We start from the raw sequence: 12330 nt of genomic DNA on the forward strand, positions 1-12330 counted from the left end.
GTAAATTAAAAACATAGCATATGCCAAATATTAAAACATGTTTCAAATGAAAAATACTGCACTTTACCTGGTGTTGAGAGAAAGTAGGGTTGTAGAGTGGGTACGGGCATGGGGGTGGTGACCAGTCAACGCGCCGAACACCTGTGAGTATGATTAATAGGCGATTTCGCAGAAAACCATACGTAAGTATATTGTCATCAAGTAACTAACCTTTTGCAGTTAGATGTTAACATAAAGTTATTGTTAAATCTGTTTTCAGATGTAGATGAATGCGTTCTAGATACTGACGGGTGTGATCAAATATGCACGAACAATATCGGCAGCTTCAACTGTAGCTGTAACACAGGCTATAGTCTGAATATAGATGTATCAACATGTAATGGTACGTAACAAAAATGATCTTATAATGTTTTATTTGAGAGTTGTTCCTATTCTTGTTCTCTCATTTGATTATACAGAGGACAACCCCTAATTAGCGGTCCTGTGTACAGCAAATACTAGTACCTCATTACAACAACAATATCACAAGACTTTACAATAAAATTTACATCTGTGAAATAAAACACCTCTCGGCAGCAACCAAAATCTTTGTCTCCTAAATGGTGTTACTCTACAAAGGTTACACTAGCATCATTACTTCTATTCTTTTTTTTTTGTTATTACTATTAGAGGAACTCCACTGAGGTCCAAAAGCCTAAACACATAAACTTTTAATTTCGTATATAGATTAGCTGATGCACTTATAACAAAAATAAATGCAAAAGATAGTTAAGAAATTTACTCGAAAATAAATTGAAATCGTATTTTTTCAATTTTGGGTCATTTTTCACAATTCGAATAATTACTCAAGAAAATAGGAATGGGCAAACGATCTGATATTTTGCATACTAGTTATTGTTCAATGTCTACATCAAATAGAACATAAATCTGCAAAAATAAGCCTGAGGCCCGTCGTGTCAAAAATCTCCAGTGGAGTCTCTTTCAATAATAATAGGTGAAGAGACGTAAATATATATTTCAATGTTACAGATATTGACGAATGCACAAAGCAACAAGACAATTGTTCGCAGATCTGCGCCAATACTGTTGGCAGTTTTACATGTTCTTGTAACATTGGCTTCTCACTGGACAATGATATGAGGTCCTGTAATGGTATGTAATTTTGTTTACTTGATTTGTTTTAAATATGAATATTTATTTTCTTGTTTTGAGTTACAATGATTGTTAACTCGAATGCAAAAATGTAAACATTGCAAATATGTACTTTTGCAGATAATTTCTTATGCAAGTGGTTCTTATATTTTAGAAATACTACGTTATATAACTTTGATGATAATCTATACTCGTGTATCATTATTGGTCACATTGGTTGTATGTTCTTGCACTTATCGAGTGACTAATGAAATAATTATTAAGATTAACACTTTGTAAGGTTGTAACTTTCGCATTACACTGCTCATGAACAATGTGGCTGTGTTGAAGTTTATTATTATACCCCCGCACAACGAAGTTGTAAAGGGGGGGGGGGGTATACTGGAATCAACTTATCCGTCCGGCCGTCTGGCCGTCCGGCCGTCCGTCGGCTTTTCCTTGTCCGCCCAATAACTTAAGATTCCTTTGACCAACAGTCTTTATATTTGGTATTTAGATTAGTCATGATTAGTAGATGATCCCTATTGATTTTGAGGTCACTGGGTCAAAGGTCAAGGTCACAGGGGCCTTGACTTCAAAAAGCTTGTCTGCTCAATAACTAAAGATTCCTTTGGCCCACCGTCTTGATATTTGTTATTTAGATTTATCATGGTAAGTAGAAGATGCTTATTGATATTGAGGACACCGGGTCAAAGGTCAAGGTCACAGGGACCTTGACATCAAAAAGCTTGTCCGCCCAATAACTTAAGATTCTTTTGACCAACAGTCTTGATATTTGTTATTTAGATAGGTCATGGTTAGTAGATGATCCCTATTGATTTTAGGGTCACTTGGTCAAGGTCAAGGTCACAGGGGCCTTGACTTTAAAGAGCTTTTCCGCCCAATAACTTAAGATTCCTTTGACCCACAGTCTTCATATTCGGTTTATAGATTGTTCATCATAAGTAGATGATCCTTATTAATTTTGAGGTCACTATGTCAAAGGTCAAGGTCACAGGGGCCTTGACCTCATAAAGCTTGTCTGCCCAATTACTTAAGATTCCTTTGACCCACAGTCTTCATATTTGGTATATAGATTGGTCATGATAAGTAGATGATCCCTATTAATTTTAAGGTCATTTTGTCAAAGGTCAAGGTCTTAAGGACCTTGACTTCAAAAAGCTTGTCCGCCCAATAACTTAAGAAACCTTTGACCCACAGTCTTTATATTTGGCAAGGAGGTTGATTATGACCATTAGGTGACCCCGATTGACTTTGAAGTCACTGGATCAAAGGTCAAGGTCACAGTGGCCTTGACTTTAAAAAGCTTGTCCGCCCAATAACTTAAGATTCCTTTGACCCACAGTCTTGATATTTGGTATTTAGATTGGTCATAGTTAGAAGATGATTCCTATTGATTTTGAGGTCAACGGGGCAAAGGTCAAGGTCACAGGGGCGTTGACTTCAAAAAATTTGTTCGCCCAATAACCTAAGATTCCTTTAACCAACATTCTTGATATTTGTTATTTAGATTAGTCATGGTTAGTTGATAATCCCTATTGATTTTGAAATCAACGGGTTAAAGGTCAAGGTCATAGGGGTCTTGACTTCAAAAAGCTTGTCAGCCCAATAGATGATCCTTATTGATTTTGAGGTCACTGGGTCAAAGGTCACAGGGGCCTTGACTTCAAAAAGCTTGTCCGCCTAATAACTTAAGATTCCTTTGACCCAAAGTCTTCATATTTGGTATTTAGATTGGTTATGTTAAGTAGATGATACCTATTGATCTTTTGAGGTCAGTGGATCAAAGGTCACAGGGGCCTTGACCTCAAAAAGCTTGTCCGCCCGATAACTTAAGATTCCTTTGACCCACAGTCTTCACATTTACCATGGAGGTTAGCCATGATTAATAGATGACCCCTATTGATTTTGAGGTCCCTGGTTTAAAGGTCAAGGTCACAGGGGCTTTAACTAAAAAGCTTGTCCGCCCAATCACCTAAAATTCCTTTGACCAGAAATCTTCATATTTGGCATGGTATTAGTCATGATTAGTAGATGACCCTTATTGATGTTGAGGTCACTGGGTCAAAGGTCAAAGTCACAGGGACATTGACATCATAAAAGTTTGTCCGCTCTATAACTTAAGAAACCGTTGACCCACAGTCTTCATATTTGGCATGGAGGTTGATTATGACCATTAGGGGACCCCGATTGATTTTGAAGTCACTGGATCAAAGGTCAAGGTCACAGGGGCCTTGACTAAAACAGCTTGTCAGCTCAATTGCTTATGAATGCTTCGGTCAACAGTCTTCATATTTGGTATTGAGGTTGTTTAGGACTAGTAGATGACCCCTTTTGATTTTAGGTGACTGTGTCAAAGGTCAATGTCGCGGGGATTTTTTACTATTATAAGCTTGTCTGCTTTAATACTTAAGAATGCCTGTCTGCAGTGTATTGATTTTGACATTTTCACATTTGAAGCATGTAGAATACATAACTTAGCAATGCACTGCCTTAGTAACGTCAGATTTGGCAGGGAAGTTGTCCTTGAGCTCTTTATGGCCACTGTTGATTCTGACAAAGTGGTATGCGGGGGTATTCATGCCATGACAGTGACAGTTCTAGTTATTTTTGTTATTATGTACACGAAAGACTGCTGTCCTAAAGAGAGGAAAGTATAAACAAAGTTAACGCCATTTTTCGTGTTTTTCTTTAGCCTGTGCTAAGCAAACTTGCGTTTTCCGTTGCTGTTTATGATCAGCCGTAATCAAATCAAGCCTGTTATCTATTCAATTTTGCCGTGTTGATCATGATTTCACATGTGCGGTTTATGACTATGTGCAAACACCTTGTTTCTTGATGTTCATTGTTTGTTAAATTTAACATCGTTGTACAGCGCCTTTGAGCGTATGAAATATGTGAATAGGGCGCTTTAAAAGTTTAGTATAATAATGAAATTATAAACATATCTCAAAACTTTAATAACTACAAAGAATGTCCTATCTGTTTTCACAAAGATATTGATGAATGCAAGGAGAATCTGGATAGTTGTGAACAGATATGTGTAAACACTGCTGGAAGCTACTTCTGTTCTTGCCATCCGGGATATAATCTCAACATATCTAATAACGAAACATGTAAAGGTGAATATTTTAACATAATTTTAGCACTTTGCCAATGCCTATGTTGATTATAGATATCTTATAACAATGTAGCTTTAAACAGTGTTATTAATAAAGTAAGATTCTAGATTCGTATATGTATAAAACTACGTATTCTAAACAAAATTATTGTATTCCTTGTTGAACTGATAATAATGATGTGTAGCAAATAACTTTATGTGGTTCTTCAAGCTTATTCTGTGATCAATATACGAGAAAATGACATTTAAGAAAAGGGACGCGTTTGAAATGTATATATGAATTGATTTTATGACTTTACCAATGTCAAATATCATATTCAAAAAAGATTGTATATATTTCTTTTCCGCAAGCTGTAACTATGGCAAAGTTTTAATTTCTCCAATGAAAAACAAGATGACAAAAACCAAATTTCATTATTATTATAACTAGTAAACATCGTTTCTCAACATTCCACGAACAAATAGATATCTAAGTTTACTTAAAATGTGCTATTCACATATGGGCGTCCTGATTGTCCTTTAGTGTACAGCACAAAAATATAAACTTTCGCTGATATGTCCGCATTAACAATGTGTAATTATATTGTTGTATCTTTACAGACATTGATGAGTGTAGTGAAAATATTCATGACTGTGCTCAGATTTGTACTAACACCGTTGGTTACTATGAATGTTCGTGTGGTAACGGATTCTTACTTGATGCGGACAATAAAACCTGTAACGGTAAGTTGAACTTTTAGCTAAATGCTTTTATGTATGCTATAATGAATTAATGCAATTCATTTGAAGAAAATATGATCAACATGAAAGACAAAAAACATGGAAGAGTGTGGAAGTCCTTTTATTATTAGCAATGATATTCACAAAATATAACCAGACTCGGAGATATATTTACAATTTTTCGCCGTGCACTTTGCCACGTGAGTTCGCCACCCTTGAGATTAATTTACATGCAGCTTTGTTCCATGTTCCATGTTTAATCTTTACTTACTTATACTCAGTTTAATAATATAAGTTATTGAAATCTATATTGCGGAGGACATGTGCGCATTGTTCTTTTCGGCAATGCTCATGTTTATAATGAAAAAATATGCATTATTACTCTTTTTTTGTAAATTAATAAAATATGGTGTTTCAGATGTGAATGAATGTAACACCGGTAATGGCAAATGCAACCAGACATGTGTCAATAATGTCGGCTCGTTTCAATGCCTATGTGCAAGTGGATATACCCTAAATAATGATGGCAGAAACTGTAATGGTAAATATATAAACTTAGTTTATAAATAATATGGACGGACTGAGAGTAAAAAAAAATTACCACTTATTATGGCTTGAATACGTTAAATAATTTTAGTGTTGTTTTTTTTTTAGATTGAATTTTCACTTGAACAAATAATGTGCTTTGAAGATAGTTTCACTGAGAATTACTTGAGAATGTTGATGAGTTATACAGGGTGTTTCATAATATGTGATACACTTTTAATCAAATGTTTCGTTTATGTAAGAATGTCAGTAATAATGAGAAATGTACCATATTAAAGGGAAATGCTGTCCATTTATAAATGTGTAGTTTTTTCGTTATTTAACCTACCAATAATATTTTTAGCTACGCTTGAAAACAGGATCCATTTATAGCATATACTCAAAATGACGTCCATTATGGCGTCGCACCATCTCCACACGTTTCATGAAGTTTTCCATCACATTATTGCACATGTCACCAGTAATCTTTCTTATTTCACATCTTATGGACTGTTTAAGCTGATCTGTTGTCTTTGGCTGCACTTTGTAGACTCTGTCCTTGAGATAGCCCCAAAGAAAAAAATCCAAAGAACTGACATCGGGAGAGTGGGGCGGCCAAGTGCATTCCGTCTTCAGAGATATAAATCGTTTGTCAAATGTTTTTAAGCCATTCAAGAACTCTCTGGGCCGTGTGTGGAGCGGCACCATCTTGTTGGAACCATATTTGTGTCATATCAACCCCTTTCCGATGGAGTGCAGGCAGAAACTTGCATTTTAGAAGAGACAAATAGCGGTCACTGTTGATTGTCTCGATATTTCAGTCTTGGTCTTGGAAAATAAAATGGCACTGGTTACGGTGTCTCTGATCAAGTACACTTCCATGCTGCTCAAATCTTAAACTACTCTGCTTACTTGTAGCGTGGTCACCCTTCTATCAGCAGGGTACATTTTCCTCATTCTTCTAGTTACATATATGATAGAATAGTGTTCATAGTACAATTTTATGATATCTTGACACTTTTCCATGGACAACGTCATTTTGAAAATAACAGATAATAATGATGTCATACATGACGTCATGACGTTAACGTTTTCCAGTATTTTACGTCACATTCAAAATGGTGAAGTGTGTAGTTTATTTTGGTATAAGCATTTTGTTCGTAGCTATAAAATCAGTAAAGCAATAAATATTTGAAAGTGTATCACATATTATGAAACACCCTGTATGTGTTACAGTTTTGTTTTTGTTATTTCATTATCCTCACACACGTGCTTGTTTTCTCATTAGTTTTATTTGTAATGAAAAGATTTATAAGTGATTGTATTTAAACTGAACTTACATGTTGACAAATTTAACTTTAACTTTATCGTGTTACATTAAAACAAGTTGAACTTTATTGTGCTACAATAAAACAAATTTAACGTTAACTTTATTGTGTAACATTAAAACAAGTTTAACTTTATTGTGTTACATTAAAACAAGTTAAACTTTATTGTGTTACATTAAAACAAGTTTAACATTAACTTCATTGTGTTACATTAAAACAAGTTTAACTTTATTTTTGCTACATTAAAACAAATTTAACTTTAACTTTATTTTGTTACATTAAGATAATGACGAGTGTACTGAAAGCACTGATGACTGTACCCAGCTGTGTACAAACTTTATTGGTGGGTTCTCGTGTGCCTGTGATAGCGGATACACCTTAAATAATGACAATAAAACTTGTGATGGTAAGAATATACTTTTATATATAACCTTTAAAAACTTTTAAGTACATGTATATAATTTGTTTCTAATATCTAGAAATGTATTTCAGTGTTTAACGTAGGCATGATAACCGATGCCAGTTATCTAACCATCATTGTATCATTGCTTTTTCAAAACTTATTTTTACTTTAAAACGAGTATTTGCTCCGATACTTGACAAACTTTCTTTTGTTTTCTCTATTCCGTATTAAAATGCTTTTGAATTTTGAATTTGTATATATATATTTTTTTTTGTGTCGCCTTGAAAAGGCGACATATAGGGGGTTACTTTTGTCGGCGGCCTCGGCGGTGTCGTTGTCGGCGTCGGTGTCGGCGTCGTTGTCGGCGTCGTTGTCGGCGTCCATTAAAGCTTGTCCGGAGCATAACTCAGTCACTATAAGTTGGATTGACTTCAAACTTGGTATGCATGCTTCTTTCAATAACCCAAAGTGCAGTGCACAAGGACCGGTACTCTGCACTTCTTAATTTTTGAGTTATTGCCCTTTGTAAATTTTCATACTTTAATTTTGTCCGGGCCATTTCTCCTAATGTATAAAAGCTATGGACTTGAAACTTCATAGGATGATAGATCTTATTAAGAAGAAGTGCAGTGCACAAGAACTGGTACTCTACATTTTTTATTTTATGAGTTATTGCCCTTTGTTAATTTTCATACTTTATTTTGTCAAGGTCATTTCTCCTCAAGTATGAAAGCTATGGACTTGAAACTTCATAGGAAAATTAGATCTAATTTAAAAAAAAGTGCAGTGTACAAGTGTACAACCGGTACTTTGCATTTCTTATTTTTGAGTTATTACCCTTTATTAATTTTTCTATTTTATTTTTGTCCAGACCATTTCTCATAAATTATAAAAGATATGGACTTGAAACTTCATAGAATGATTGATCTTATTGATAAGAAGTGCAGTGCACAGAAACTGCTGCTCTGCACCTATTATTTTTTGAGTTATTGCCCTTTGTTAGTTTTCATATTTCATTTTTGTCCTGGCCACTTCTCCTAAACTATATTGTTCACTAGGCGACACATCCGACTCGCGGAGTTCTAGTTTCATTTATGGATACCTTTGATTTTATTAACAAGAAATTCTGGCAAAAAATGATATATCTTTTCGTTGGACACTGGTTATTTTTGCTTTTTTTGTCACATTTACGTTGTTTTCTTTTTTTGTAAAATTATGTGGAAACGTAAAAACGGTAAACTTTCATCATTCGTACTTTCAGATATTGACGAGTGTGACCTTGACATTGATGGCTGTGAGCAAGTATGTAATAACAAGATTGGAACATTCTCTTGTGCCTGTAACACCGGATTCTTCCTCTCAAGCTTTAAAAACTGTACAAGTAAGTCACTAACTGTTTTCCATTTATTTCAGTTTTTTTCATGCAGCTTTTATGCATTTTTCATGCAGTTTTAGTAAGCAGTACATGTAAAATGTTAAGGCACGTTACTCGTGTCAGTCGATTGTCGGTACCCTGTGGACTTTACAATGCAGTTTTCATGCAAGGTCATTAAACAAAATATATGAGCCGCGTCATGACAAAACCAACATAGTGCTTTGGCGACCAGCATGGATTAAGACCAGCCTGCGCATCCGCGCAGTCTGATCAGGATCCATGCTGTTCGCTATCAGTTTCTCTAATTGCTATAGGTTTTGTAAGCGAACAGCATGGATCCTGATTAAACTTCGCGGATGCGCAGGCTGGTCTGGATCCATGCTTGTCGCAAACCCATTATGTTGGTTTTGTCGTGACGCGGCTCATATGAAATCTTATAGCACACTGCTCGTGTCGGTAGTCAACCATTTGGATTTTTTGCAATGAAGTTTACAGACTTGCAAATATTGAATATGACTTTAACACTTATATTATCTGAACGATGATGTAAATACTTACAGAAATTTTCTTGAGCGCATTACAACCTAGTTTCAGACACGCTTTCTTTTGTTAATTGAAGACACGTTGTACATTTAGCAGCTGTAATGATGTTTTGCTTAATTTCTTCATTGAAAAATTTCTGACATTTTGCTAGTCAGCGAATTGATACCAGAAAAATGTGTTTTGACAATCTGAACACAATTAAACTTTATTTGTTTCCCTTTAAAATGTGCTAGAATAAAGTAGAGTATGAATGTTAGATGACCAAAATATCTTATGCTGGAAAGACCAATTCATTAATAGCCTAAAAATAGATTAAGAACAAGATTTTGTTTTATGGATTAACCTGTATATCTTTTTTGGTCAAATAAGTTGTCAAAAAACGAAGCTGCATTACTATTCATGGTAAGTCTTCAATTTAATAAATTTCTCTATACATTTCTGCAAACATCCGACTATTTGAACTATGGTGTCCTTATTAGAAACATCGATGTTGTTAAACTGGAGGCATATATGTATCAGATATCAATGACTGTATCAGTGTGACATGCAGCGGATCATTTTTCTTATAAACTATTTGAAACTAAGAAAATAGAATTATCATATATTCAGAGGAGACCGACTCTGGTCAGGACAAGACTTTGGTTATGGGTGTTTCTATTGGCGTTTGTGTAGTCGTCCTTCTGGTGCTATTGGGTTTGTTTTTGTACGTGTTCATGAAAAGACGGCGGAAATCTAGTGGTATACTTTCATTGTCTAACAACAATAAAGACCAGGAGTTGGACCAGACAACGTAAGTAAAAAGATTTGTCAATTTGATGATAAATGCACTGTAAATAAAGATAAGTATATAATGGTTCTGCTTTACCGTTTGCACATTAATTATCACAGTCTACATGGACGAAGCACAAGTCGATCTAGATTACCAAGGACATCAAAAAGCTGACACATTCTAAAGAAAGCTTACATTGTTAATGTTCTTGACTTAGGTCCACTAACAATTTCGACTATTCTTGATTATCATTTTCCTAATGCATTTGAAACAGAAGAAGTCTCATAGCTCTTAAATAAGTTAAAGTATCTGGACTAGAAAGTATCAACGTGAGGCTGCTGGAAAACGTTTTATTTCTTTTACCAATCTTCCAAATTCCTCTTAATCTTGCTGTGAAGTACCATCCTCTTGGAATTGACTCAATTCTACAGTTATTTTCAAAAGGCTGATGCATCTTTTGCAAACAAATACAGACCAATTTTATTGTTAAGCATCATAGAAAGTACAATTTGAGCTTTTTATTTTCAAGAACATTTGCACCCACTGAAACATAAGTAGAAATTCTTACCCAGGTGCAATCTGACTTCATCCCGAAGACTCAACTGTAAACGAAGGCGCAATGTCCTTTTTACATTCAATACAATTAAATTAAAGTACTATTACAAACTGTAACTACTGTAACAAAAATGATTCCCAAATAAATCTTCCTTACAACTTCATCCACAGTTGTTTTTTTTCTACCACTACAGTTCTGCGGAAAAGGGTGCCAGTGGTGTTGTTGCTGGGGTTAATGTTGTTGACAGTGGTCAAATACATGGTGAAACCTGGACGAGTCTTTAAATGAAAAGATACAGTTATAGAGATTTAAGATGATGATTTCGGCATTGTGACATATGCCTTGACAGAACTTCATGTTATAGGAAGTATAAATTATATGCACCAATAGGGTTTTCCTGAATATCCTTGTTTAAATTTATTTAAAGCCCATCTCGTTAGAAGAAGAATCTTGAATGTTGTAAGAGTTAGTATCTTAATATAAATATATTTTAATTACGACGAAAAAAGGGCAAAAAATACGTCTCCAGTTATTCGTTATACTTGGTATTCCTTGCTGTTGGTCGTCAGCAATACCAAAACAAATGCGGCCTAAAAACTCCGTTAAGAGGAATATGTGACATATAATTGTTGTCAACAGTTTAAAAGTGTACGTTTAAAGTTTCAGATATGTTTTGAAGTAATTTATACGAGTACAACAATCATTTATTCGAAATGAATAATCTGACTGAAAACATACAAAGTGTTCAATTCTTAATAATTCTGATTTTTTTTGTAAGGTTCTTTAAGTTTAGTTCACGCAAATGGTCAGTAAATGTGGTTCCGAAGCATCAATACGAAGATGTTTAAAATGAATTTATTGTATTGACAAGTGCAAAGACAGACAATGAAAAAATGTTGAAAGAGATGACGTCGCGCCATATAGCGACTGAAAAATGAACTTTTGCAATGCATTATTCATTTGCTTCAAATACAGACTCAAATTCGATTTCCGTTTTCTGTATACTGTGTTTATTGTGTATATAATATTTTTCAAATATGTTGCCATAGTTTTCACGTGATCTCCATTCTCATATGACATTACTTTTACTTTCATTTACAGTTAAATATTGTCACACGTATGTAGATATGCTCCCGATGTTAAAACAATCAAGTCAGTTCTCTTTTTTTATCAGTTACTAGTATTGCATTTTTGACGAGTAGTTTTACTGCAAATTGTTAGAAAACAGTACACCATTAGTGTGAACCGATGATAGAAGTAGTAGAAGTAGCCAGCACTTCACAAACACGTTAGCTACATATGAAATGATTTTGTCTTTGTTATAAACCAGTATTATTGATTGATTTTGACACCCAACACTTAATTTGATGTAATTAGATGATATTTCAGATTAAGCTTGGATATTCTAATATAATGCATATCTAAGATGCTCAAATGCAATGCAATGATATATAAAGTGCATCAGTGTTACTTATTTATTAGCCTTTTTACACATTTTGTTTGTTGTTATGTTTATACTCTGTAAATATGTGTCACACAATTTGCTAATCTTTGTTTTCAAATATAGATTTACCACAGAATGCATATGAGTTAACTTTTCTATTAATCATTTGCGTTTTTGTTTTACTTTTAATCAGTGTTTATATTTCCGGTCCTTTTTGTTTTTGTGCTTTAATTAGTTATTGCAATTTCATTTTTACGGTACATGTATGTGGTTCTTATATTTGAGCCGCGTCACGACAAAACCAATATAATGGGTTTGCGACCATCATGGATCCAGACCAGCCTGCGCATCCGCGCAGTCTGATCAGGATCCATGCTGTTCGCTTACAAACCCT

At 34.5% G+C, this 12330-nt stretch overlaps 1 protein-coding gene across 1 annotated transcript in view; it reads left to right on the forward strand.

The window, feature by feature from the left end:
* LOC132750297 (fibrillin-2-like) overlaps positions 1-12087 on the forward strand; it is a 72837-nt gene extending 60750 nt beyond the window's left edge. Inside the window, exons 60-68 of the mRNA XM_060740246.1 lie at positions 260-382; positions 1030-1152; positions 4149-4274; positions 4874-4996; positions 5412-5534; positions 7130-7252; positions 8511-8630; positions 9777-9957; positions 10686-12087. Coding sequence (XP_060596229.1) covers positions 260-382; positions 1030-1152; positions 4149-4274; positions 4874-4996; positions 5412-5534; positions 7130-7252; positions 8511-8630; positions 9777-9957; positions 10686-10776 — 1133 coding nt within the window. The 3' untranslated portion in view covers positions 10777-12087. The remainder of the gene's footprint in view (positions 1-259; positions 383-1029; positions 1153-4148; positions 4275-4873; positions 4997-5411; positions 5535-7129; positions 7253-8510; positions 8631-9776; positions 9958-10685) is intronic.
* Positions 12088-12330: the final 243 nt, after the last annotated feature.

Source organism: Ruditapes philippinarum, unplaced genomic scaffold, assembly GCF_026571515.1.
Source record: "Ruditapes philippinarum isolate M1 unplaced genomic scaffold, ASM2657151v2 ctg2604_1_1_1_1, whole genome shotgun sequence".
Taxonomy (NCBI): Eukaryota; Metazoa; Mollusca; class Bivalvia; order Venerida; family Veneridae; genus Ruditapes; species Ruditapes philippinarum.